The 27,811-nt window shown below is 40.9% G+C and overlaps 1 protein-coding gene across 2 annotated transcripts; it reads right to left on the reverse strand.

The window, feature by feature from the left end:
* Positions 1 to 26,968, reverse strand: ghrb (growth hormone receptor b). Of its 2 annotated transcripts, XM_020457562.2 has the most exons (9): positions 26,684 to 26,968; positions 15,924 to 16,016; positions 8,578 to 8,719; positions 8,188 to 8,354; positions 7,305 to 7,483; positions 2,308 to 2,452; positions 2,098 to 2,188; positions 1,910 to 1,979; positions 1 to 1,743 (listed from the first exon to the last, which is right to left on the reverse strand). In XM_020457562.2, the coding sequence occupies exons 2-9, from the start codon at positions 16,003 to 16,005 to the stop codon at positions 838 to 840; spliced, it is 1,782 nt and encodes a 593-aa protein (XP_020313151.1). In that variant the 5' UTR covers positions 16,006 to 16,016; positions 26,684 to 26,968; the 3' UTR covers positions 1 to 837. The 2 variants fall into 2 exon arrangements, with proteins under 2 accessions (XP_020313151.1, XP_020313152.1); XM_020457563.2 differs by lacking the exon at positions 15,924 to 16,016.
* Positions 26,969 to 27,811: the final 843 nt, after the last annotated feature.

Genomic DNA, 27,811 nt, shown 5'->3' on the forward strand with positions numbered 1-27,811 from the left:
TTTAAATGTGAAAGATGTTTATGAGTAACATTATAGCTGTACAATAAAGAACCATTAGCATTTAGAGATCTCCAGAAGGATAATCGGACATTTGATAGTTCCCTTTTTGTAAGTGGTAGCGTACAACATAGTAAGCAGAATTCTTTATTCTTGTTTTAATAATCACACATTTTGTATATATGCAAAATAACAGCAAACATCCAGTAAGCACAATGTCCTACTATTTTAGACTTGTTGAAAAGCCACAGTCAATCAGCAGAACACATATAGATTCCCACTTGGTCACCAAATACTTCACTTTTGACACAATATTGAGATCTGTAAATACTTTTCATAGTTGTAAAGACCAATTATTGGGATTATTGTAAACAACATTATCAACAACAACACTAAGGTAAGTATTTTTCCTTGTGATGGAATTTAAAGTCACATGTAGGTGATGTTCTTCAAAATATATATTTTTATTTCACATTCATAATATGTGAAGAGGTTCATATGGCCAGTTCCTGTGAGAGACCATAATTCCTTCTTGTCCTTTCCCTATTTCCTTTGTTCACTCAGTTTTTGTTTACGTTTTTGCAGACAGGTGTGGCACCTTGAAGAACAGACCCCTCTCCTGTACTCACCATACATCTTACCAAACCTCAAAATGTCTACAGCTGTCATGTTGGGAGAAGGAATGGGAAGAGGGGGGGCAGGCAGGGAACCCTCTCATTTTTGTAGGTATGACATTTGGGACCCTACTCTTTTGATGTTTAGTCACTCAGGCACTGAATTCCCATGCCCCCTCTGATCTGTGTCCAATCCCAAATGACTGGCATAGTCCCTACACCTCTGTTATGGTGTAATGTTGCCCAGTAGGTCAGGGGTCAGGTACCCCTCTGGTGTAGGTGTGGGCAGGGGAAGCTTGGTTAGAACTGGCTGGGGTGCAGGTGTGGGTCCAGGCTTCAGAAGGAGGCTGTTCTGCCTGCCTACTCCCTCCACCATGGTGTAGGCAGAGACAGGGGGCAGTGGAGAGACAGGAGAGGCAGGTGGAATGGGGGGCATTTCAGCCTCAAAGTACAGGCTCTGGTACTCTCCGAAGGGCTGTCCCTGCACAAGACTACTGTCCTCTGTTGGAGCAGGCTGGCTGGCTCTCCCAGTGGGGAGTCTGGCACTCATCTTCCCAGCATCTAACTCTGAGGTATAGCCTCCCACATCAGCATTCACCACCAGCAGCTGAAACTCTTTCTTCTTCTTCTCTTTCTCATTTTCCTTCTCATCCTTCTCTGAATTCTCCTCCACATTCCTCTGCTCCTCATTTGTCAGCAGCACTTCACCAGTTGGTCTCACCTCATTCACCTGGGTGTAGAGGTCCTCCCTGCCAGGTGCGGCCCAGGGAGAATCCTCAGTGGTGGGGGTCTGGACTGGGGAGCTGGCCTTAGTGCTGGCCAGGCAAGAGGGCTCCAGGGCGTGGCTGGTGTTGGGGAGGAGGGAGTGGAAGGGGGCCTCTGGGTCATGCAGATCAGGGTCACAGCAGCTGGCCCGGCCCGAGTCATCATCCCTGAAGCCAATGGTGATAGGGGGACAGTCTGAGGAGGCACAGTGGTCCATCAAGCACTGGGTGTCCAGCACAGTCAGCCTGTCGTTGGGCTCCTCCATGTCCAGCTCGATGAACTCCACCCAGGGGTCGTCGCTGTACAGGTCTGGCCTCAAGTCAGGGATGCCGCCCAGGATGGAGGTCAGCTCAGCCAACTTACCTTTCTATGGTAAACAACAGATAATACCTCAGAGTTACTTTAAGGGGCAACATACACTTATTACAACCTTGCTGGTAATTCATATGGCCTCCCCATAAAACTCTAGTGGCAATGGTTTTAATGGTACAAGTAAAGAATTCTAGGTATTTCTCATTGTGTTAAGTTAATACCTTAAAAAGCTCTGGGTCTATGCCTTTGATTTTGGGACCAGGAATTGGAGGCAGGAGAATCACCATCAACCTTGAAGAAAGATAGCGGAAGCGTTATTAAAAGACATGTAGCATTAGACTTTACATTTTTTATGAAGGGGTTTGGTATTTTGAGACAAAGTGAAAGGTAAAACGTAAATGTTTCTTACTTCTGTTGCTGGGAATAGATTACCAGCATTAGGATGACTGCCAAACCCAAAGCAGCAAAGACAAGCAGGACAGTAACTGGAAGTCTCGACTCTGAGCACATAGAAAGCAATATATAGAAAGCAATTAATACGATTCAAAACAGAGACATCATACATATTACAACAGCAAACATTTTATATGACAGTATTTAAAAAACAATACATCAGTACCTTTAGTAGGGATGTGTATGAATATGGAGTCGCTGAATTCCCCAAAGTTACGGGATGCTAGCGTCTTACACCTCACCCTGACCTCATTATCTGTGTTGGAGCGCAGCCCGTATAGCGATCGCTGCATTCCCTTTTCAAGGTCCACCTAGGGTTGCAGTCAAAACAGAGAGGTTTCATACCAGTTAGTTAGTAAATATCACCCACACGATAGGAGGAAACATAACTTACACCTGCAGGTTTAATGATTTGGTTTAAGGGACACACTACTTAGAGTTTAACTGAGGATAAGTCACCTTGAGAAATATATAATGTCATATAAAGACATGAATCAACTTAAAAGCAATAGAGCCTTGGTATGTCACCTTGGTAGATTACCCCAAAGATTCATGTTCCCTTGCATGGAAGGAGTTAACGTGAAAGAGGGAGAATGAGAGCGCAAACTGCCCTTGGAAAGAGGCAGTTTGTTCTAAATTACAATGTGGGAGGAGGCATAAATCGTGATTATTAGGTCCTTTTATTATTCACTGAAATTATCTTAAAATAATGCATAAAATCTATTCATTTATTATTTATTTTATTTTAACAACTACACCACACCAGTCATCCAACAGACTCCCATTCAGAGCGACACACAAAAGCATCCAGGGTCAACGCCTTGCTCAAGGGCACGTCAACAGATCTTACTTCTTATTATAATTATGTTTTATTTTTACTTTATTTTTTATACTTGTTATACTTTATCTTTGACCTTCATTCTAGCTTCCGCCCAGCAACTCCACTCCCACTTGTCTCCAATTCCACAACCCAACCCTCAGCTTCCTTCAGCCCATCCCATCTTTCTCTGCTGGCCATCCTCTTCGGATTTCTACACAACATATATCTTTCAACTATGCTGTGATGTTGTAACGTAAGATTTCAATCTATCTAATCAAATAGAATCCACAGATTGCGAGTTAAAGATAAATACTTTTACTAAGAGTATAATTATATTAATAATTGACTCTCCAGATCTCCTAACATTACTATTTCTAGGGTCAATTTTAGATCAATGTTATGCATTTTTAGCCATTCCTGAACCTGAGACCAGAAACAGGCTACCTGAGGGCAATACCAAAATAAATGGTCTATTGATTCTGTATCCTCACAACCAAATCTGCAGAGCTTCGATGATTTTATGCCCCAAATATTCAACATTTTGTTGGTGGCAAGAATTCTATAGAATCATTTTAGCTGAAAAGCATGAAGTCTTGAATCTTGCGTCGTTTTATATAGCAACTCATACACCCTGTACCATAGAATCATTACATCACAAATCTCTTCCCAACTATTTTGCAATCTGTATGTCACAGTTGTCAACATCCTGGTCCTCAAATTAAACTGGTATACTTTCCTATTTATGCTATTTTTATTCCTCCGCCAGTTTTGATCCTTTATATTTGGCAGACAGACCAGTTCCCTACCACCTCCCGCTGCCACCTGCCATCTCCATTTTTGGGGTAATGCTGTAATTGGTTGTACTCTTGGATTGAGCAGACCTTCCTGTACAATTCTGATAACTCCATGAAAGACGTCAAATCAAATCAAATAAAATTTTATTTGTCACATACACATGGTTAGCAGATGTTAATGCGAGTGTAGCGAAATGCTTGTGCTTCTAGTTCCGACAATGCAGTAATAACGAACAAGTAATCTAACTAACAATTCCAAAAAAACTACTGTCTTATACACAGTGTAAGGGGATAAGGAATATGTACATAAGGATATATGAATGAGTGATGGTACAGAGCAGCATAGGCAAGATACAGTAGATGATATCGAGTACAGTATAACATATGAGATGAGTATGTAAACAAAGTGGCATAGTTAAAGTGGCTAGTGATACATGTATTACATAAGGATGCAGTCGATGATATAGAGTACAGTATATACGTATGCATATGAGATGAATAATGTAGGGTAAGTAACATTATATAAGGTAGCATTGTTTAAAGTGGCTAGTGATATATTTACATCATTTCCCATCAATTCCCATTATTAAAGTGGCTGGAGTTGAGTCAGTGTCATTGACAGTGTGTTGGCAGCAGCCACTCAATGTTAGTGGTGGCTGTTTAACAGTCTGATGGCCTTGAGATAGAAGCTGTTTTTCAGTCTCTCGGTCCCAGCTTTGATGCACCTGTACTGACCTCGCCTTCTGGATGACAGCGGGGTGAACAGGCAGTGGCTCGGGTGGTTGATGTCCTTGATGATCTTTATGGCCTTCCTGTAGCATCGGGTGGTGTAGGTGTCCTGGAGGGCAGGTAGTTTGCCCCCGGTGATGCGTTGTGCAGACCTCACTACCCTCTGGAGAGCCTTACGGTTGAGGGCGGTGCAGTTGCCATACCAGGCGGTGATACAGCCCGCCAGGATGCTCTCGATTGTGCATCTGTAGAAGTTTGTGAGTGCTTTTGGTGACAAGCCGAATTTCTTCAGCCTCCTGAGGTTGAAGAGGCGCTGCTGCGCCTTCTTCACGATGCTGTCTGTGTGAGTGGACCAATTCAGTTTGTCTGTGATGTGTATGCCAAGGAACTTAAAACTTGCTACCCTCTCCACTACTGTTCCATCGATGTGGATAGGGGGGTGTTCCCTCTGCTGTTTCCTGAAGTCCACAATCATCTCCTTAGTTTTGTTGACGTTGAGTGTGAGGTTATTTTCCTGACACCACACTCCGAGGGCCCTCACCTCCTCCCTGTAGGCCGTCTCGTCGTTGTTGGTAATCAAGCCTACCACTGTTGTGTCGTCCGCAAACTTGATGATTGAGTTGGAGGCGTGCGTGGCCACGCAGTCGTGGGTAAACAGGGAGTACAGGAGAGGGCTCAGAACGCACCCTTGTGGGGCCCCAGTGTTGAGGATCAGCGGGGAGGAGATGTTGTTGTTGTCACTCTACCATTCCAATTTACAATATCATTTAAGAACAAAATACCCTTTTCAAACATCTTTCACATGAATACAGGTATTTTATCAACCAGCACATTTGAGTTCAGCCATAATATTTGTTGTAATATTTATTCTATCTTTTCAGGGGGGTGAAATGGAAATTGTAGCCAGCTCTGCAATGCTCATTTGAAAAAGAGAGATATTGAAAATAATTGAAAATGAGACATGGCAATCTGCACAAAGGCAAAAATGCCATTTTTAAACAATGGATGAGCTTTTCTTAGTAATGTACTTGAGAACCATTTAGGGTTCAAGTAAAACTTTTGAATAAGTGAAGCTTTTAGGGAGAGGTTTAGTGCTTTTCTATTTAATCATTTCAACCCACCAAATTCATATTCATTATATAGATAGGCACTCTTTATTTTGTCTGCTTTAGCATCCCAGATAAACCAAAATAGTTTTTGCTCATATGATTTGAAAAAACGAATCATCAGGAGTAGGCAGCGCCATAAATAAGTAAGTGAGTAAACTGAGATATGACTAAGGAGTTAATCAGGGCAATTTTTCCATAAATAGACAGGTACTGTATATTAGTCCATATGTATAAGTGAACATGTAATTGAGTACGTGTGTGTTCATATCCACTTTATAGTGTTCGGATATTTTTACCGTTCCCATACTTTCTTTTTTTCGTAACTTGAAGTCCCTGTAGAATTTGGTACAGCCATGGAGTTATGGAGCTGTCTCGGAATAGCTGTCCATCTATAAAGAGTTTGTCCACAATGAGAAAGGCACGGTTACCCCCCTCTCTCTGTTTCCTCTGTACAGGATACAGTCTCTTGCGACGTTCGTTTATCTCACATGGAAATTGGTCATTGAGACCGAATTTGGTATCTTTAAGCTCCCTTCCCCTTCTTTTGATCAGCTCCTTTTGTTGCTAGTGTTCAAATTCTGCGATGATTGGCCAGGGACCCTTGGTCTTGTCACTTTAAGCTCCAAGTCTGTGTACACGGTGGAAAGCCACCTGGTTTACAGTCTCTAGAGGAAATTTCAAGGCGGATTGCATGAATTCTCTGGTCCTCTAACCTCTCTGTCAGGTTACAGTTCTTTTGTGAGGTAGTAGGATCATTCCATGATGGAGTATGTTATTCCTCCATAGCTTAAAGCTATTGGTACTCGTCGATTACCCTCAGGATCTCCTTAGTATCCAGGTTGGCTCATTCCTGCAACTAGTTGTTTTTCAAAATGTGTCTTTCTCACGACGATGGCCGGTGTCTGTAGTACAGCCACCTAGCACTGTTGTTTGGTTAGAGGTGTTTCCTAGCTGTTAAAAGCTAAACGCATTGCGGAATCCACGCAAAAACAAATACAGTAAACCTGAGTCAGGTCAAAATAATCTGGACTGCATAGTCTCAGTAGGTACTGTATGTCCAGAGAAAGGTTTATGTGAACACTGGAACACTGCTGTCACGATTGTCGCAATGATTAGACCAATGCGCAGCGTGAATAGAGTTCCACATATTTTTTATGAACTGAAACTCACTGAACAAAACAACAAACAACCAAATGAACCGTGAAGCTACTAGTGTGCACACAGGCACCTAACTGTAGACAAGATCCCACACCAGAAAGTGGGAAAAAGGGCTGCCTAAATATGATACCCAATCAGAGACAACGATAAACAGCTGTCTCTGATTGGGAACCATATCAGGCCAACATAGACATACAAAACCCCTAGACATACAAAACCCATAGACATACAAAAACCCTAGACATACAAAAACCTAGAGTACCCACCCTAGTCACACCCTGACCTAACCTAAATATATAGAAAACAGAGTTATCTAAGGTCAGGGCATGACAACTGCATTTAATCTTTATTGCCAATGTAAAGATTCTGAAATGACCCAATGATCTGCAATAGTGTGAACGAAATAGTCAAACAAAGTCCTCATGGAATGGGTATAGGTGGTGCCAGGAGATTTCCTGGTCTAATCACGGAGTCAAGAAGAACTCCTAACCCAGCCCTATGCATAAAGGCCAGGGCTAGGAGTTTTCCCCTGTTTTAGGGTGTGTAGACTCACCGTCCTCCACAGTGTTGAGTTGACCTCGCGATACTGCACCTCGTACTGCAGCGTCATCCAGCCCATCGACACGTCTGCAGAGTGTGGCGGTTCCCAGCTCAACATGATATCAAAGTGGCTCCCGGTTAGACCCACATTCAGCAGGGTCCAGTTCAGCGCTATAGGAGGGTCTGGTTCCACTGGAACACATTTAAAACCACATTAGGTTCACCACTTGAAATGCAGAATGGCACATCAAAAATGTAGTATATTCTAGTATAGAAAACATTAGGAACACCTGATCTTTCCATGACAAAGACTGACCAAGTGAATCCAGGTGAAAGCTAGGAGCCCTTATTGATGTCACTTGTTAAATCCACTTCAATCAGTGTAGATGAAGGGCAGGAGACAGGTTAAAGAAGGAATTTTTCAGCCTTGAGACAATTTAGACATGGATTGTGTATGTGTGCCATTCCGAGGGTTAATGGGGAAGACAAAATATTTAAGTGCGTTTGATGGTAGGTGGCAGGCACACCGGTTTGAGTGTGTCAAGAGCTGCAATGCTGCTGAGTTTTCACGCTCAACAGCTTCCCGTGTGTATCAAGAACGGTCCACCACCCAAAGGACATCCAGCCAACTTGACACAAATGTGGGAAGCATTGGAGTCAACATGGGCCAGCATCCCTGTGGAACACTTTTTTTGGGGGGGGGGGGTTCCTAATGTTCGGTGTATAAAATTCTGTATTTCCACATTTAATTTTCCAATGATAAAAAAGTTATTAGGGTTTAAAATATGGGAGATGTGTGGAGGCAGACAGAGGACACACAGGTGAGTGTAGGGTAGCTATAGGTAGCTATGAATGGAGGAATAACTGTGATTTAGGAATACAGGGGCCAGGCTAACCGATGTCTTCCACAGTGAAGATGACCTCGTCATAGAGAATGTCCTGATCGCCAGAGCGGAGCTGGACACTGTAGGTCATCCAGACCTTCGTGTAGCTTTCATTGAAGAAGCACTCGTTTGTCCTGTCAGCGTAGTGAGGACATTCACCCCACTCTTTGGGAGATATGCTGCAGGCAACGGGAGACAACATAGAGGTTTTAATCATGTGCTGATGACAGGAAAGACCGACACATGCACCTGACATAATTTAGATAAGAAGGAGAGACTCCCATACAGTTAAGAACTACAAATGATTTCAGAAGAAAAACTATTTGGCTCTCAAATATTTAATTTAATTACAGCCCCAGAATGTTTATCTCTCCCTTAATTAGGGAATATTTTTTCTCTCACTTCCTATCATTAATGTAGTAGAATATCCGCAGGTCTCTGGGTTCTGTGAGGTTCTGGAAAACTCCAACATTCCATCTGCAGCGGAATGTGTTCATGTCATGGGAAACACAGCCAGTGATCTGGGGGCGGATCTGGAAGAGGGCTGAGAGGGAGACAGAGAAGGGAGGGAGAGAGAGAAGGATTGTTACGTTCTGACCTTAGTTCCTTTGTTTTGTCTTTGTTTTAGTATGGTCAGGGCATGTGTTAGGGTGGGCAGTCTATGTTATTTTTTCTATGATTTGGGATTTCTGTGTTTGGCCTGGTATGGTTCTCAATCAGAGGCAGCTGTCAATCGTTGTCCCTGATTGAGAACCATACTTAGGTAGCCTGTTTTCACCCTTGAGTTGTGGGTGATTATTTTCTGTTTTCGTATTCTGTACCAGACAGAAATATTTCGGTTTGAAATGACTTACTCCTCGTCAGAGGAGGACGAAGACAACCATGACAGAATCACCCACCACAACCGGACCAAGCGGCGTGGTACCCAGGAGCAGCGGGTTCAAGACTCCTGGACCTGGGATGAGATCTTGGATGGCAAGGGACCCTGGGTACAGCCGGGAGAATATCGCCGCACCAAGGCAGCGCTGGAGGCAGCGAAAGCCGAGAGGCGGCATTATGAGGAGCTAGCACGGCAGCGCGGCTGGGACGAGAGGTAGCCCCAAAAATGTATTGGGGGGGGGACACGGGGAGTGTGGCTAAGTCAGGTAGGAGACCTGCGCCAACTCCCCGTGCTTACCATGGAGAGAGGTGGACCGGGCAGGCACCGTGTTATGCCGTGAGGCGCACGGTGCGCAGGCATAGCCCGTTGCGTTACATAGCAGCGCCTCGTATCGGCCGGGCTAGAGTGGGCATCAAGCCAGGTGTCATGAAGCCGGCTCAACGTATCTGGTCTCCAGTGCGTCTCCTCAGGCCGGGGTACATGGCACCAGCCCTACGCATGGTGTCCCCGGTTCACCAGCAAAGCCCAGTGCGGTCGATTCCACCTCGCCGCACTGGCCTGGCTACGGGGAGCATCCAGGCAGGTAGCGTTTTGCAGGCTCGGTGCTCGAGTAGGGTTGTGCAGGCTCCAGTGTGCCTCCACGGTACGGTCTATCCTCCTCCACACACCAGGCCTCCGGTGGCAGCCCCCCGCACCAGGCTGTCTCTCCGTCTCCTCCCTACAGGTGCTCCCGTCTGTCCTGAGCTGCCAGAGTCTCCCGTCTGTCCTGAGCTGCCAGAGTCGCCCGTCTGTCCTGAGCTGCCAGAGTCTGTCCTGAGCTGCCAGAGTCGCCCGCCAGTCAGGAGCTGCCAGAGCCGCCGGTCAGTCAGGAGCTGCCAGAGCTGTCCGTTACTCCGGTGCTGCCGGAATCGCCCTTCACTCCGGCGCTGCCGGAATCGCCCTTCACTCCGGAGCTTCCGGAGTCTCCCGCCTGTCCAGTGCTGCCGGAATCTCCCGTCCATTCGGGACCCGTTGCTAGGGTCCCCAGTCCGAGGTCGGCGGCTAGGATTGCCGCTCTAAAGAGGCCACGGAGGCGAGTTAAGAGGCGGACAAAGACTATGGTGGAGTGGGGTCCACGTCCCGCGCCAGAGCCGCCACCGCGGACAGACGCCCACCCAGACCCTCCCCTATAGGTTCAGGTTTTGCGGCCGGAGTCCGCACCATTGGGGGGGGATACTGTCATGGTCTTACCTTAGTTCCTTTGTTTTGTCTTTGTTTTAGTATGGTCAGGGCCTGAGTTGGGGTGGGCAGTCTATGTTCTTTTTTCTATGATTTGGGATTTCTGTGTTTGGCCTGGTATGGTTCTCAATCAGAGGCAGCTGTCAATCGTTGTCCCTGATTGAGAACCAGACTTAGGTAGCCTGTTTTCACCCTTGAGTTGTGGGTGATTATTTTCTGTTTTCGTATTCTGTACCAGACAGAACTGTTTCGGTTTCATTTCATTCTCTTGTTGGTTTTGTATTTTAGTGTTCTGAGTTCTATTAAAGAATATGAACACTTAACACGCTGCGCATTGGTCCTCACCTTCTTCCAGCCACGACAAGCGTGAGAGGAGGTGAGCACACACATTCTATATAGACTTTCAAAAAAGTCAAAAGTCAAACTTAAACATGAACACACACCCAGTCTAGTCGACCTATCTATGCCTGTTGCTGAGACCATTTACAGGGCTGAGTTGCTCTTCAAGTGTAAGACAAACTGAGCATAACATAACTCATCCTCGTAACATAACGCCGCATGGCGGACAGCTACGTTTTCCTGGAAGTATCCGCATACCTCTAAATCTGTCAGCCAGACTTTACCACCCACAGGAATATCAGGGAAAACCCTGCCGTCATCTGTCCTCAGAACTGCACGTACATTGTACACTGTATCTGCCGTCATCTGTTCTCAGAACTGCACGTACATAGTACACTGCATCTGCCGTCATCTGTTCTCAGAACTGCACTTACATAGTACACTGCATCTGCCGTCATCTGTTCTCAGAACTGCACTTACATAGTACACTGCATCTGCCGTCATCTGTTCTCAGAACTGCACTTACATAGTACACTGCATCTGCCGTCATCTGTTCTCAGAACTGCACTTACATAGTACACTGCATCTGCCGTCATCTGTTCTCAGAACTGCACTTACATAGTACACTGCATAAAAACTACACTCATAGTAAGTGTTCAGAGATCTGCTGTATCTGCAGGAAAATGACAGCTGGCAATAAAATAGTGCAATTGGAAGTATTTTCTCCGAAGCCAATTACTACTACACCTGAAACGCTGTAATATGATGCATCTTATTACCTTCTGCTCCTAGGGGTCAATTAAGGAAACTATAAATAAGCTGTAGGAAAGATAAATAATCATTCCTATCATGTTTATGACAGCAATATGACATACAGTGGGGCAAAAAAAGTATTTAGTCAGCCACCAATTGTGCAAGTTCTCCCACTTAAAAAGATGAGAGAGAAAAAAATCCAGAAAATCACATTGTAGGATTTTTAATGAATTTATTTGCAAATTATGGTGGAAAATAAGTATTTGGTCACCTACAAACAAGCAAGATTTCTGGCTCTCACAGACCTGTAACTTCTTCTTTAAGAGGCTCCTCTGTCCTCCCCTCGTTACTTGTATTAATGGCACCCGTTTGAACTTGTTATCAGTATAAAAGACACCTGTCCACAACCTCAAACAGTCACACTCCAAACTCCATTATGGCCAAGACCAAAGAGCTGTCAAAGGACTACAGAAACAAAATTGTAGACCTGCACCAGGCTGGGAAGACTGAATCTGCAATAGGTAAGCAGCTTGGTTTGAAGAAATCAACTGTGGGAGCAATTATTAGGAAATGGAAGACATACAAGACGGGACCTAGTGAATTACCTGCAGAGAGCTGGGACCAAATTAACAAAGCTACCATCAGTAACACACTACGCCGCCAGGGACTCAAATCCTGCAGTGCCAGACGTGTCCCCCTGCTTAAGCCAGTACATGTCCAGGCCCGTCTGAAGTTTGCTAGAGAGCATTTGGATGATCCAGAAGAAGATTGGGAGAATGTCATATGGTCAGATGAAACCAAAATATAACCTTTTGGTAAAAACTCAACTCGTCGTGTTTGGAGGACAAAGAATGCAGAGTTGCATCCAAAGAACACCATACCTACTGTGAAGCATGGGGGTGGAAACATCATGCTTTGGGGCTGTTTTTCTGCAAAGGGACCAGGACGACTGATCCGTGTAAAGGAAAGAATGAATGGGGCCATGTATCGTGAGATTTTGAGTGAAAACCTTCCATCAGCAAGGGCATTGAAGATGAAACGTGGCTGGGTCTTTCAGCATGACAATGAGCGCTGTCCTGGTCTGTCTGTATTATAGTACATGATTATATGAATGTGTTCCCAGAGAGAGGGGAGCTTTCGGTAAACACTCCTATTTGTTCATAGCCTTGAAGAGGCACTTAGGTCCTTTAGTAATTAGTACCATCTCCCATAATGTGCCACATCAACACCGCTGAGAGGGACAGCACAATAGCAGGTAGAATGGCTCTGGCGCCTAGGGAGAATTCACAGCTGTGTGGCTCTTCTGAGGAGAGATGCATACCACTGGCTTGGTTAGCAGATCATCAGGGTGGCCAAAGGTTAAAAATAACTTGTTTACCAGATCCTTTTCTACCAGGAACTTCCTCGGAATGAAAAGGAAAAATCAATCCAACACTTGGCAATGCTCAAGTGTTTCATACTTGCTCAATTTCCCGTGACTGGTGAGGATTCAGCACAGGTGGTGTGTGTGTGCTGTGCACAAATTGTGACTCTACATCCAGACTCCCCATTTTGACTTAATATTTTCAAAATATAAATATGTACATGTATGTGAGTACTTGTGAATGTTCTTGAATGTCCACGTGAGTAAGTGCAGTCTGCCAAGTTGAGGTCATTTTTTTTCACACCATGTGCACAGCAGATATCACTGGCTCCAACAGGGCGTTGAAGCTCACATTTCAAACAGACCTTTCCAAGAAAACAAGGGTAAAATATAATTTTGGGCTCCAGTTATTCTAGTGTTCCAGTCGCTGGAAGGTGAACTATTTTACAAAATGTCCCCCACTTCTGATACAAAATGTCCTCTACTATCTCGTAAATTAGCCTACTCATCTCTCACATTAGGACTGAAAATTCAAAACATTCATTATATGACTTTAATGAAAGGGAAATAGAGGGTTGTTTGATTGGCTGCTGTGTACTAGGAGGAATGGAGGGAGGAAATGGGTGTTTTAATCAAGGGGTTTCTAAATGCATAAAGTAATTCTCTGTAGAGTACACATGATGATGAGCGCTAGCACTGGATGATTTATAGCAGGGGTGTCACTCGTTCCATGAAGGGCCTAGAGCAGAAACGGGCCCGCGGGCACTTAAATCCAACCCGCGAGACATTATTACTATATATTTTTCTCCCCAATTTCGCGGTATCCAATTGGTAGTTACAGTCTTGTCCCATCGCTACAACTCCCGTACGTATTCGGGAGAGGCGAAGGTCGAGAGCCCTGCATCCCCCGAAACACGACCCAGCCAAACCGCACTGCTTCTTGACACAATGCCTGCTTAACCCGGAAGCCAACCACACCAATGTTTCGGAGGAAACACCATACACCTCGCGACTGTGTAAGTGCCCGGCTCGCCACAAGAGTCGCTAGAGTGTGATGGGACAAGGAAATCTCAGCCTGCCAAACCCTCTCCTAACCCGGACGACGCTAGGCCAATTGTGCGCCAAATCATGGGTCTCCCAGTCACGGCAAGCTGTGACACAGCTTGGGATCGAACCCGGGTCTGTAGTGACGCCTCAAGCACTGCGATGCGGTGCCTTAGACCGCTGCGCAACTCGGGAGGTCCCCGCAAATTGATTTTAACAAACAATTGGTCCCCCTAAAAATGCGGCCCTCCGTTGAATTACATTTCATAATCCTGATGTAGCCCTCGGCCAAAAGGTTTGCCCACCCGTGGCCTAGAGTCTGCTGGTTTTTCCTTTCAATTAAGACCTAGACAACCAGGTGAGGGGAGTTGCTTACTAATTAGTAACCTTAATTCATCAACCAAGTACAAGGGAGGAGCAAAAACCTGCAGACTCTCGGCCCTCCATGGAATGAGTTTGACACGTGCTTTATAGAATCTAATTCACTATTTTCTCTCTCCTATGTGCATCACTGACGTATGCCAGATACACATACACAATTATACAGATGAAAGGGATGGTGCTATTGCCTTACCAACCTCTCGATGTTGTTTCTTCTCATTTGGAGTGATGTTTGTGGAACGTGTGTATTAAAACACCCTGCGCATTTAAACACCCATTTCCTCCCTCCATCTCTCCTATTACACAGCAGCCGAATAAACACAACCCTCTCCTTCCCTTTGATTAAAGTCAGGATGAATGTTTTGACTTTTCAGTCCTACTGTGAGAGAGTAATTCACAAGATGGTGTTTAAAAATAAATATGTACCTAACATAAATGTACATCGAGTCTTTACCTATTCTGTTTGTTCCAGAAAACAAAAGCAATTAAATGTGCAAAGTAACATTTTTCCCATTTATGGTAGAGAAATGCTTACGTGAAGGACAGCTGGTGTTATATATTGTAGCTACTTAAGTAGACACTTTAAAGCAATAGCTGCAACCAAGGTTGTCCCCTTCAATTGAGCATCTTTAAAGCTCTGTGAGGAAAAAACTTGGTTTACTCTAGTATGGGAAGCATTGAAAATGTGTATTTTCTGTCTGTGTGTGAGAGCTGGCAGTGTCCTCTCCTCCTGCACTGTTCTATGTCCATCTGTTTCACTCAGACAGTAACCTTTTTGGCTGGGTACTGCTGATTCTCAGAAAATAAAATCGAGTATATTTTTTTGCTGGGAGCTCAAACCCTTTCACCCATTCTGACAGTATGAAGTACCACTTACTGGAAACAGAGTAACTCTGTCAAAGCACCACTGCCAAAGCTTATTAAAATCGGAGACAAAAGAGACTTACGGTAGAGTGAAAGCTTCTATTCAATACGTCAGCGCTAAAGAGTTATATAACGTGTATAATGTGGCATAACATGAAGAAACACTTAGGATAAGTGTGACTTCATCATAAAGGCCTGAACCACCTAGGAATAGAACGTCCTGCACTCAAACTTTGTACATTACAACGCTGCATCTGTTGAGAGGGGGAGTCTGAATAACTAAACCGTTTCCCACAGTGCACCACTCACTGCTCCCACTGCCCCCTCCAGAATTCCTGGAAATCCTGTTCCTGGGAAGAACTCGATATGTGCCCATGCATGCTTATTTAGAGCACGTGTTCTAAGAGGTTGTAGTAGTCTGTATAATACACTACACAGTGACATTGCATTATCATAAAGCATATTACAGAGTTTTCACAAATAACCATTATATTTATTTATTTATTTTTAATGTAACATTTAAACCAGAGTGTGTAATGAGATCATTCATATTGTATATCAGTAATCTATTCCTCTAAGAGTTAACTTAAATGTGTGCCACGCAGTTAAAGTGTGATGATACCTCCTGGTGTGTAACCATAGTGTGATGATACCCCCATGGTGTGTACCCATAACCTGTACCCATAGTGTGATGATACCCGCTGGTATGTACCCATAACGTGTACCCATAGTGTCATACAGTATATCATCCTGCACTATATAGTGTACATACTATACTGTCCTTAGCAGGAATTCTACATGCAAAGGAAGTACTTGACTTATAGGAATATGTTAGGTCAGTATTGATAGTCCTGTGAAAGGAAAGCCCTTCTAGTTTGGTCTGGTTCATCATTGATCTAAAGGTACCTTGTTTAGAGGTGGGGGGTTCCTGCGATAAAACTGGAAGGATGAGGACGAGGCAGATGAAGAGAATGTGGGAGATTGCCATGATGTTTGACCCTAGAAAATAATGACAGGAGAGTTATTGAGTTATATGAGTTATTTCACTGTGTCATCTCCACTGAACCATAACCCTAAAACGGACCAGATAAAGGTATCTGTACTGCCATACCCTTATATAAGTCCAGTCTGGAAATTAGGGAGAGATGTTTAATTATAGAATAATGTTTCACTTTTTCAATGCTAGTTAAGGATATTTTAGTTTTCAAATTGAATTTATTAACTACAAAAAGGGTAATAAAAAGAGATGAATCAGATATCAAATTATATATACAGTACCAGTCAAAAGTTTGGACACACCTACTTAGGGTTTTTCTTCATTTTTACGAGGTTTTACATAGTAGAATAAGAGTGAAGACATCAAAACTATGAAATAACACATATGGAATCATGTAGTAACCAAAAAAGTGTTAAACAAATCAAAATATATTTGAGATTTTTCAAAGTAGCCACCCTTTGCCTTGAAGACAGATTTGCACATTCTTGGCATTCTCTCAACCAGCTTCATGAGGTAGTCACTTGGAATGCATTTCAATTAACAGGTGTGCCTTGTCAAAAGTTATTTTGTGGAATTTCTTTCCTTCTTAATGCGTTTGAGCCAATCAGTTGTGTTGTGACAAGGTAGGGGTGGTATACAGAAGATAGAGCTATTTGGTAAAAGACAAAGTCCATATTATGGCAAGAACAGCTCAAATAAGCAAAGAGAAATGACAGTCCCTCATTACTTTAAGACATGAAGGTCAGTCAATCTGTAAAATGTCAAGAACTTTAAAGTTTCTTCAAGTGCAGCTGTAAAAACCATCAAGTGCTATGATGAAACTGGCTCTCATGGAGACCGCCACAGGAAAGGAAGAACCAGAGTTACCTCAGCAGCATAAGTTCATTAGAGTTAACTGCACTTCAGATTATAGCCCAAATAAAAGCTTCACAGAGCTCTAGTAATAGACACATCTCAACATCAACTGTTCAGAGGAGACTGAAACCACTACTAATGGACACCAATAAGAAAAATAGACTTGCTTGGGACAAGAAACACCAGCAATGAGGGAAATCTGTCCTTTGGTCTGTGGAGTCCAAATTTTGGTTCCAACTGCCGTGTCTTTGCGAGACAAAGAGTGGTGAACGGATGATCTCCGCATGTGTGCTTCCCACCATGAAGCATGGAGGAGGAGGTGTGATGGTTCTTTGTGGGTGACACTGTCTGTGATTTATTTAGAATTCAAGGAACACTTATCCAGCATGGCTACCACAGCATTCTGAAGCGATACGCCATCCCATCTGGTTTGCGCTTAGGAGACTATAATTTGTTTTTCAACAGGACAATGACCCAAAACACACCTCCAGGCTGTGTAAGGGCTATTTGACCAAGAAGGAGACCAACAAGTTCACAACATACGTGGGAACTCCTTCAAGACTGTTGTAAAAGCATTCCTCATGAAGCTGGTTGAGAGAATGCCAAGAGTGTGCAAAGCCGTCATCAAGGCAAAGGTTGGCTACTTTGAATAAAAAATATGTTTTTGATTTGTTGGACTCTTTATTGGTTACTACATGATTCCATAGAAAATAGTAAAAATTAAGAAAAACCCTTGAGTAGATGTGTCCAAACCTTTGACTGGTACTGTATGTATATATATTTGTGGCATGTATGTAAAATGTGTGTAGAATGTACATGTAAAAACAAAAGAAAAAGCTGTAAAACAAAGCTTATTTTTAACATAGTATATTCTACCTACTTATTTTTAAAGCACATCTCCTGAAGAAGATATCAACTTTTGTGTATTTCTGTGCCACCAAATGTTTGCATATACTGGTAAAGTTACCAGGATGCATGATATGGGCAAAAAATCGAATCGTGATTTTTCACCTAAAGATCTTGATTTGACTTGAGATAGAGATCAAAACATTTAGGTGTTGAATCATAGAAATAGAATATTAGAGCTAACGTTTGCTTTGCCCTAGATAGTGCATTTAGCTAAATAGCATTTAGTTAGCCAGTTAGCTAGTTAGCAATTAGCAATAGTGATCATCACTGGCTGTAACACTGTAGTTAGCTTACACTAGTAACACTGTAATCATGTTATTGCATTGCAAACTAATGGAGTTTATGTAATTACACAAGAGGAATAAGTAGGGACTGTTCATAAAAAAGAGAGTGGCTATCATGAAATGTGATTTAATTCATTTCCATATTTCCAGGTATCAAAAGTGAAAGTGTAATGGACATTCCTGGGGCCAAGCCTCCTGCCACCCAGGACATATACTGTATAATAGGCGGTGTCAGAGGAAAGCCCATAAAATTGTCAGGCACTCCAGTCAGCCAAGTCATAGACTGTTTTTTCTGCTACTACACGGCAAGCTGTACCGGAGCGCCAAGTCTAGGACCAAAAGGCTCCTTAACAGCTTCTTCCCCCAAGCCATAAGACTGCTGAACAATTCATCAAATGGCCACCAGACTATTACATTGAGCCCCCTCTACCCCCTCCATTTGCTTTGTACACTGCTGCTGCTCGCTGTTTATTATTTATGCATAGTCATTTCACCCCTACCTACATGTACAAATGACCTCAACTAGCCTGTACCCTCGCACACTGACTCGGTACCAGTACCCCTTGTACATAGCCTTGTTATTGTTATGTTATTGTGTTACTTTTTATAAAAATATTTATAACTCTTCTTGAACTGCACTGTTGGTTAAAACCTCTTTGGGATAGGGGGCAGCATTTTCACTTTAGGATAAATAGAGTGCCCAATTTCAACTTCCTGCTACTCATGCCAAGAACATAAGATATGCATATTATTAATAGATTTGGATAGAAAACACTCTGAAGTTTCTAAAACTGTTTGAATCATGTCTGTGAGTATAACATAACTTATGTAGCAGGCAAAACCCCGAGGACTAACCATTCAGAATTATTTATTTTTGAGGTCACTGTCTGTTCAATGAGTTCTCATGGGGAAACGATATTTCTTAGGCACTTGTTTGCAGTTCCTACCACTTCCACTGGATGTCACCAGTCTTGGGAATTTGGTTGAGATAATTCCTTATTCCTCATTCCTGTGCAATGAAGAAGTACGGCCATCTTGGAAAAGGGTAACGCTGTTGAGAGTTGGGCAAGACTTGAAAAGTAGCGTTCATTTCCTCTTGTCCTCTATTGAAAACAGATAGACCAGTCTTCAATTTGATCGATTATTAACGTTTAAAAATACCTAAAGTTGTATTACAAAAGTATTTAGAAATGTTTTGGCAAAGTTTACAGTTAACTTTTGAGATATTTTGTAGTGACTTTGGGCAAATTGGAAGCTGTTTCTTTCTGGATCAAACGCGCCAAATAAATTGACATTTTGGATATATATGGACGGAATTAATCAAACAAAAGGACCATTTGTGATGTTTATGGGACATATTGGAGTGCCAACAAAAGAAGCTCGTCAAAGGTATAAAATATATATTTTATTTCTGCGTTTTGTGTAGCACATGCAGGGTTAAAATATTATTTATTTCTTTGTTTACTGCTGTGCTATCATCAGATAATAGCTTCTTATTCTTTCACGAAAAGCCTTTTTGAAATCTGACATGTTGGCTGGATTCAGAACGAGTGTAGCTTTAATTTGCTATCTTGCATGTGTGATTTAATTAAAGTCTTAATTTTATATTATTTTATTTGAATTGGGCGCTCTGCGTTTTCCCTGGCAATTGGCCAAGTGGGACATTTGCGTCCCCCTATCCCATAGAGGTTAAGGGCTTGTAAGTAAGCATTTCACAGTAAGGTCTACACTTGTTGTATTCGGCGCATGTGAAAAATCTAATTTGGTTTGACTTCTTAAGTCTGTGGCAGACTTAACTCCTAAAGAACACAAAAAAACATACTGGGAGGGGGAATGGGATGTGCTGGAGCTGGGCATTGGTGGGAAGTTAATGATTCATTTGTTGTTCTTAACGCTTCAGATGGTTAACTGATTCAAAATTATATTTTTTGCTCTTGATGAAGTAACATTTGCTCATTACCGTAATGTGGTCCATTACATGGTAGATGACCGAAATGCATCATCAATGATAAAATATTTCTAGAATAATATGACTGAAAACTAAATATTTGAGCTTTGCATAAAATGTGCTGTTTATATTTATGTACTTTTTTATATTAATAATAGTTTAAAACATATATGGGTCAAAGACAAAAGGTTTTCAAAGTAGAAAAAAACCAGCAATTCCAATTCCCTAAAAAGCTTTCTTATGTTCATTGGAGTGTTACCTATGCCCTTACATTAGTTATATTCAAGAATAAAGCCAATAATTCATTTTTATTGTGATTTGTATGAATGTGCCCTAGTAAAATGTAATTCAGTATAACACTAAGTGTTTTTTTAATGTCATTGTATGCCCATTTATCATAATCACAAGGTTATATATTCATGCTTAGACTGGCAGAAATGTAACTACCCAGAAAAAAATGACATAATTTTATTTTGAATAGCACATATTTGATGTGTCACAGGTACAACTCATAATTTGTTGAAGGTTTTTTACAAAAAGCCTTACACTGAAAAAAAAATGCTAAAATCTTTGAAAATATCTTTCACTTTTCCCTTTGAGATTTGTTTTTGTCTCTCTGAGTCAACAAAATAAAGATATTGTATTTTAATATAAAATACTGATGTTATACTGTACCCTGAATGACACATATCACTAAGGCCCACAAATATTGATTAAATTTGATTCCTTCAGCAATAACAATAATGAGTTTCCTTCAGTTGATACTGGAGTTAAGTTCATCACCACATTCATTTATTTGATTTTTTTCACGGCGCCTCCTCTGATTCAATCTCCACTTTTCCCTCTTTTTTTCAGCATCAGATTGTGTCACTGTATGGATCGGTGGATGATCAGGATTGACATCCTTCTTTCATCTATGATAGCTAAAAAAACAAAAATGTAATCATTATGACACTGGCACAGAATAGGATTCACATCCATTAAATGTTATTAGTAGTCTATTAATAATAGGCTATACAAAGAAAACACTTAATCAAAGTTTAAAAGTTAAATCAACTCCATCTCCTTTTCTCTCCCAAACATGTTTTGTTACTATTTCATTTCTAATGTTAATAATCCCTTTACTATAATTTGAGCCTGCAGCAACACTTTAAGTTGCATTAAGTTGCATTATTACACGATTATTACATGATAGTTAATGTTGTAATTATACATTGTTACACTGTAACGGGTAAATGTCTATTTAATGCAGGTACACAAATGCAATTTCAAGATACCTACACAAAATAGCTACATAAAATGCCCATCAAACTACTTCAAATCAAACTGGTACTTGCTCAATTTTTCATATAGTGCCCCAAATGTGAAGCAGCTATTAACTAATATAATTCATAATCCAGTTTTTATCCATAGTTGTGTGTGCGTGTGTAATATTATATTAATTAATATAATCCATCAGTTATACCTTAAATGCAATGAAATTAAACATTAACTACAGTGCAAAAGTGCAACTTAACATTAAGTATTATCCACCTAGCTTTATATCCTATTACATCCTATTCTGTTGCTGACAGTAGCATGAGACCATGAAAACAATACCTTGCTTTTTTTCTGGCTAGTCTTTCCACCCTAGTAACTGGATCTGCATTAATATTTTGTCTGTGCTGTGCAGCCCTCTTCTTATTAGACAACGACATATACAGTATAAAGATAATGCCTTGAAATACCTTAAAATGCCATAAAATTATTTAAAATTATAATATTCCGTATTCTTACAAGTAAATATGAATTGCATGACTAAATGTTGTAACTAGTGAAAACATGGGATAACAAAGATACTGTCATTCAGCATAATGAGTGACATTGTGGTATACCATGAAACTTTTGTTGTGCTGAAGGACAAAAGCATGATACTGAAGGACGGATTTCATACATAAACATATTTAACAGGCAGTTCCTTGGCCACCTATATAAAGTAATGACCTTTACCTATAAAGATTATCCTTACTTTTCATATTTAATATATAGCATTTTATAAAATAACATTAAAAGTATATTTTCCGTGTTGTACTGAAGGACATGCGTTTTTGTCACAAATGTTACTAGACGGTGAAAAGGTGAAATCATCAAATATTTCTGAGATTTACTCACCTCATCACATTGCTAGAGGGTCTTCAATGGGTCTTCTTTGTGATGTCACACACTGTCACATGATTACCATCATGTGATATGCTTTAAAATGGCTTTTTACCTTTGTTATACTGAATGTAATTGATGAAGCGCAAAAGTCCAGACAAAAGTTATTCAAGTTTTTAAATATTTTTTAGGTACAATATATTACCCCTTATTCTATATATTGTTGCAAGCACTAACACAATTATGCCATGGGTGTTTATTTATATTTTTAAGATGAATTTCTACATTTTTAAATCCCTTTTTTCATTAGAATTTTAACCCGGACAGTGACACTGAAGGATATTTTTTACACTTTAGAGATCAATAACTCCCTTAATTTAGTTTGCAAAACAAATATTTCTGGGTCAAAAGAAGGATTGAGTGAGTGTTGAGTGATTTAATATTATATTTATAAATATTTATCGTTTTATGTTAAATGAATGGCCTTCGGACACCAAATTTACACACCACGACCCATATAATAAACAAAATCCAGGTTATGAACATTACAGTAAGGATAACTTATTTTTTTACCCCCTTTTTTCGTAGTATCCAATTGGTAGTAGTTACTGTCTTGTCTCATCGCTGCAACTCCCATACGGACTCGGGAGAGGTGAAGGTCGAGAGCCATGCGTCCTCCGAAACACAACCCAACCTGGATCCCAGCCGCACCAATGTGTCTGAGGAAACACCGTACACCTGGCGACCTGGTCAGACAAGGATATCCCTGCCTGCCAAGCCCTGACAAACCCAGATGACACAATAATTCAAACAAAATAAAAAAATAAAATTATAAAAATGATGTCTACTTTGTTCATTATTCCTGGTTTTCCTGGGGGGTATTGAATTTGACTGTTCGGCCACATTTTGAAACCTGACAAAGTCAACAGTCCACTGTTGAACATGACATTTGTTCTGCAGTCAACAACTCTGGGCTGAGTTGTGTCCAGCATTTATGAAATCAATCCCTCCTACACCCTGGCCCCATTCCAGTTATTTTCCCCTCTCTATGAAAAATATAGGCAGGTCGTTCCACCAATTCAGTGCTTTTGAAAAATGTAACTTGGTAAAAAAAACAAATGTTTGATTTCAGCCAATTATAGCATTCTGTCATAAAGAGCACATGTTCAACTTCATAAAAAACACACTGCCATCTCAAGAGGTTAGATAGATAAAACGACTATAGTAAGTAACTATTAGGCACCAAATAAAGTAACATGGTTGACCGTAACAGGGTTGATGATTTCATTTTAAATCAACAATGAATCCCCTTGTGACAAGGAGAATGGAAGCTTGTTGTGTGCAATAGGGAGGGGTAATTTAATGAAAGCTTCACACAAAAAACAGTTAAAACATTTCTAGCCATTTCTTTTGCAAGTCTTTCTTCATATTAAAGATGTATTTAATTATCCATGTGCTTTATATTAAAGGACACTTAATTTAATATAACATGCTTTTAAAATGCAATATTGGTGCATATTGGTGGGGCAAGCCAGCAGAAAATACGGAGTGTTGTGCCATGATTGGCTCAGTGTTCTGTCACTCATGGGGACACTACATCACTGCCAAGTCTAGGGGTAGAGATAGAAAATTCAAGTTTCTTGGGTACTGCCATAGAGTTGTATTAGCCACAGATAAAACAACGTCAAATCACATTATATATACAGTAGCATTGATTGGATTGATCATGTCAACATCGTACTTTTAAAATATTAGCTAGCAGTCATCATCATGAATCAAGTCAACAATCTACTGGCAAATCGTTTTTAATCCTTGACATATGAAGAGAAATACTGAAGAGAAATTATAGATAAAACGTATCGGTGCTCATCAGTCATTGGACATAAACATTACACAGTCAGTTGGAAATCACAAATTCAACAATGTGGTTTGGAAGGAATCAGAGGCTAACTGCGAGCATTGCATCTAAGATTAAGGGTATCTTTTCCTAGTTTAACCTCTCTTGGGTAGGGGGCAATATTTTCATGTCCGGATGAAAAGCGTGCCCAAAGTAAACGGCCTGTTACTCAGGCCCAGAAGCTAGGATATGCATACAATTGGTAGATTTGGATAGAAGACACTCTAAAGTTTCTAAAACTGTTCAAATGATGTATGTGAGTATAACGGAACTGATTATGGCAGGCAAAAATCAGAGGACAAACCACCCCCCCAAAAAAATAATTTCAGCCTACCACTATTTTCAATGGCTGTCACTTTTATTATAATGCAAAGTTCTCCCAGATTGCAATTCCTAGGGCTTCCACTAGATGTCAACAGTCTTTAGAATGAGTTTCAGGATGTTTTTTGGAAAAATGAGCCAGAAATTGTAGTTTTTCTAGGTGGCTCCCATTTTGGGTGTAGTGTTTCCAAGCGTGTGAATGAGAGCGCGTTCTTTGGTTCTCCGGTAAAGACAATAACGATTGTCCGTCTTAAATTGTATAGTTTATTTCACGTATAAGGGTACCTAAGGTTTAATTATAAACGTTGTTTGACTTGTTTGGAAACGTTTATTAGTAATGTTTTGGATTCATTTTGTATGCATTTTGATGGAGGGAAACTGGGTGGATTATTGACTGAAGCGTGCCAGCTAAACTGAGTTTTTATGGATATAAAGAAGGACATTATCGAACAAAAGGACCATATGTGATGTAACTGGGACCTTTTGGAGTGCCAACAGAAGAAGAACATCAAAAGGTAAGGCATTTATTATATCGCTATTTCTGACTTTTGTGTCGCACCTGCCTGGTTGAAATATGTTTTTCATGGTTTTGTATGCGGGGCACTGTCCTCAGATAATCGGTGGGCTTTTGCCGTAAAGCCTTTTTGAAATCTGACACAGCGGCTGGATTAACAAGTTAAGCTTTATTTTGATGTATTACACTTGTGATTTTATGAAAGTTAAATATTTATAATTCTGCAGTTTGAATTTCGCACTCTTCATTTTCACCGGATGTTGGCCAGGTGAGACGGTAAGAAGTTCAAATGATAAACATTCAACATTGGACATACTGTCAATGAAGCATGATTTGTGCTCTGAACTTGGAACTGCAAAATCTGACTTTAGTTAGTTCAAGACAGCTGGGAACTCGGGAAAAACAAGCTACAACTGGGAAAATACATTTTGAACTTTCACCAACTCGGAATTGTAAATTCGGAACTTGGGCCTCTTTCTAGAGTTTTGACCTGAAGATCACTGACGCCATCATTATTCAATGTTTTTTCTTCTTTGAGTTCAAAGTTGTCTTGAAAGCACCATAAATCCAGAGAGTGCCAGACTTTGATGACAAGTTTGATGACAAAACTTGCCCACGAAGGACCGCCACTCGCCACCTTCCTGTGTTCAAGTGAGCACAGCACAACAAGGTGAGTCCAAAAATGTCTTGATGCTGCTGCATAAATGATGAAATATGCCAGGGAGATATGTATACTGTAGCTAAGAAAGTAATACTAAGTGTATGTTGTGTAGTAAGCTGTTAGTAGCGCATGTGCCTCACCCTAATAATTTGGTCTATTTTCATCTCTTAATTTCACCTACTGTTCTGACTTGGTGGTGCACATGTAGCCTATAACCTGTTTTTGAGAAATGTAATCATTGAATAGTAAGAGCTTTCATTGTCTGCTTCATATGCCCCATTTATTTATCCTACGGTTCTGACTTGGTGTACAGGGAGAACAGTGTAAGAACGGCCCATGTTCTGAATTCTGTAGCTGTACATTTCAAAAGTGCTGAACAAATAGTTATATTGACTACATCCGTCCTAGCTCGCTCATGAATGTCTTCATCGAAATTACGGATTGCCTCTTATCCGCTCATTGTCCCCGTATGCCATAGTTTGTACATCTCAATTGTCAGTAGAAACCACATTTGTTTAAGCAAGTCAGCCAGTAAGAGGCTGAATTAACTGTTTCGCTGCCAGACAAGGCTCCGCTGATAGCCAGGTGAAGCAGTGTTAAGGTATTGGGACTGCTGTTGGGACTCCGTTTGTCACCGTTATAGTGCAATTAATGTATTGGTTAGTGTTGTGTAGTGGCTTTGCTGGCATGCACCCCAGGCTTTTGTTGTTGTTGTTGACTCACCAAGATTTACATGCTAAAATCGCCACTGGGGGAGAAGACCTTTCAGTAGAAAAGTAATTATTTCAATCCAAAGTGTGTATTTGATTACCAGTGTTTAAATGTATACGTATTCGTAATGACATTTTAGTATGTTCATTAATACATACACATTTGAGGAAGCATTGTCATTTAGACAGATTGTTGAAGAAGATATCAACAAACATCATATTCTTAATTTTATGAGCACAGTCATGTGTTTTAGACTTTAAAATATACAAAGTGACTTTAAAGCTTTAAAATATTTCCATTTTAACCTCCCCATACACACACAATTTAACCGAAAGTGGGCATATGCAGTAGACTAGATTGAATACACTTCATTGAACAACAAAGTACTGCATACTACCTAACCCTGGTTTTAATATCTATGCAAACTACTCACCGTATCAGCAAGTTGTATATCGCTGTTGTTTTCTTCAAAGGCGAAACGCTCGTATCGGCTGAAGACGGGAATACTTGCATTTAGTAGACCACAACCAAAAACGTTCATGGCTTTAAAAAAAAACACAATTTAAACGTGGCCATATTCGACATATGTAATGTTGAGAACAGGTTGCAACTTGTAGCAAGACACATAGCTTTTTCTGTCTTGCACAGAGATTCTAAAAATCTCTGGCAGGCAGCTGCTTTTTTTAGTGTGGACTGCGGAGGATGTTGGGGGATGTCTGGTCTACTATCCTAGGCGCGCTCAAGCTGCCAGAGCCAACATTAAAGCGCCACCTGCTGGTAAATATTTAATATACACGACTACAAATAGTTATTTACACATTTAAGCACCAAAATTACATAGCCTGCAGTTCAGACATGAATAAAAACCGTTGTCATAGCTTCGTCAGGTGATTAATCATGTTAAACACTATTATTGCACACAGAGTGAGTCTATGCAACTTATTATTTGACTTGTTAACCCCATTTTCACTCCTGAACTTATTTAGGCTTACCATAACAAAGGTGTTGAGTATGTCTTGACTCAAGACATTTCAGCTCTTCATTGTTTTTTAATGTTTTTTAAATGTCTAAAAACACAATTCCACTTTGACATTATGGGGTTTAATATGTGTATGTCAGTGACACAAAAATCTCAATTCAATCAATTTAAAATTCTGTCTGTAACAACAAAATGTGGAAAAGGTCAAGGGGTGTGAATACTTTCTAAAGGCACTGTATGTTATCATTTAATTTAGGATTCCATCAACACCACAAGCCTTTCTGAGTTGGAGAGTTTGTATTTTGTCCTGTAGTTCATTCAATGTAAGTGGAGAATCCAGTGGGTTCTTATTGTCTGATTCGAAGATTTGTAATTGATCATGTCTATGTTTATGCTGTTTGTTCTTTGTTATAGAGCCAAAAATAATGGAGAAATGGTTTATCCATCCATCTCCATTTTGGGTAGATAACTCTTTGTATAGTTGTTCGTTTAGTGTGTTCCAATTTTCCCAGAAGTGGTTAGATTATATGGGTTCTTCAATCCCATTAGTTGATTTCTGACATGCTGAAGGCATAGGCACAG

Source organism: Oncorhynchus kisutch, linkage group LG23 (assembly GCF_002021735.2).
Source record: "Oncorhynchus kisutch isolate 150728-3 linkage group LG23, Okis_V2, whole genome shotgun sequence".
Classification (NCBI taxonomy): domain Eukaryota; kingdom Metazoa; phylum Chordata; class Actinopteri; order Salmoniformes; family Salmonidae; genus Oncorhynchus; species Oncorhynchus kisutch.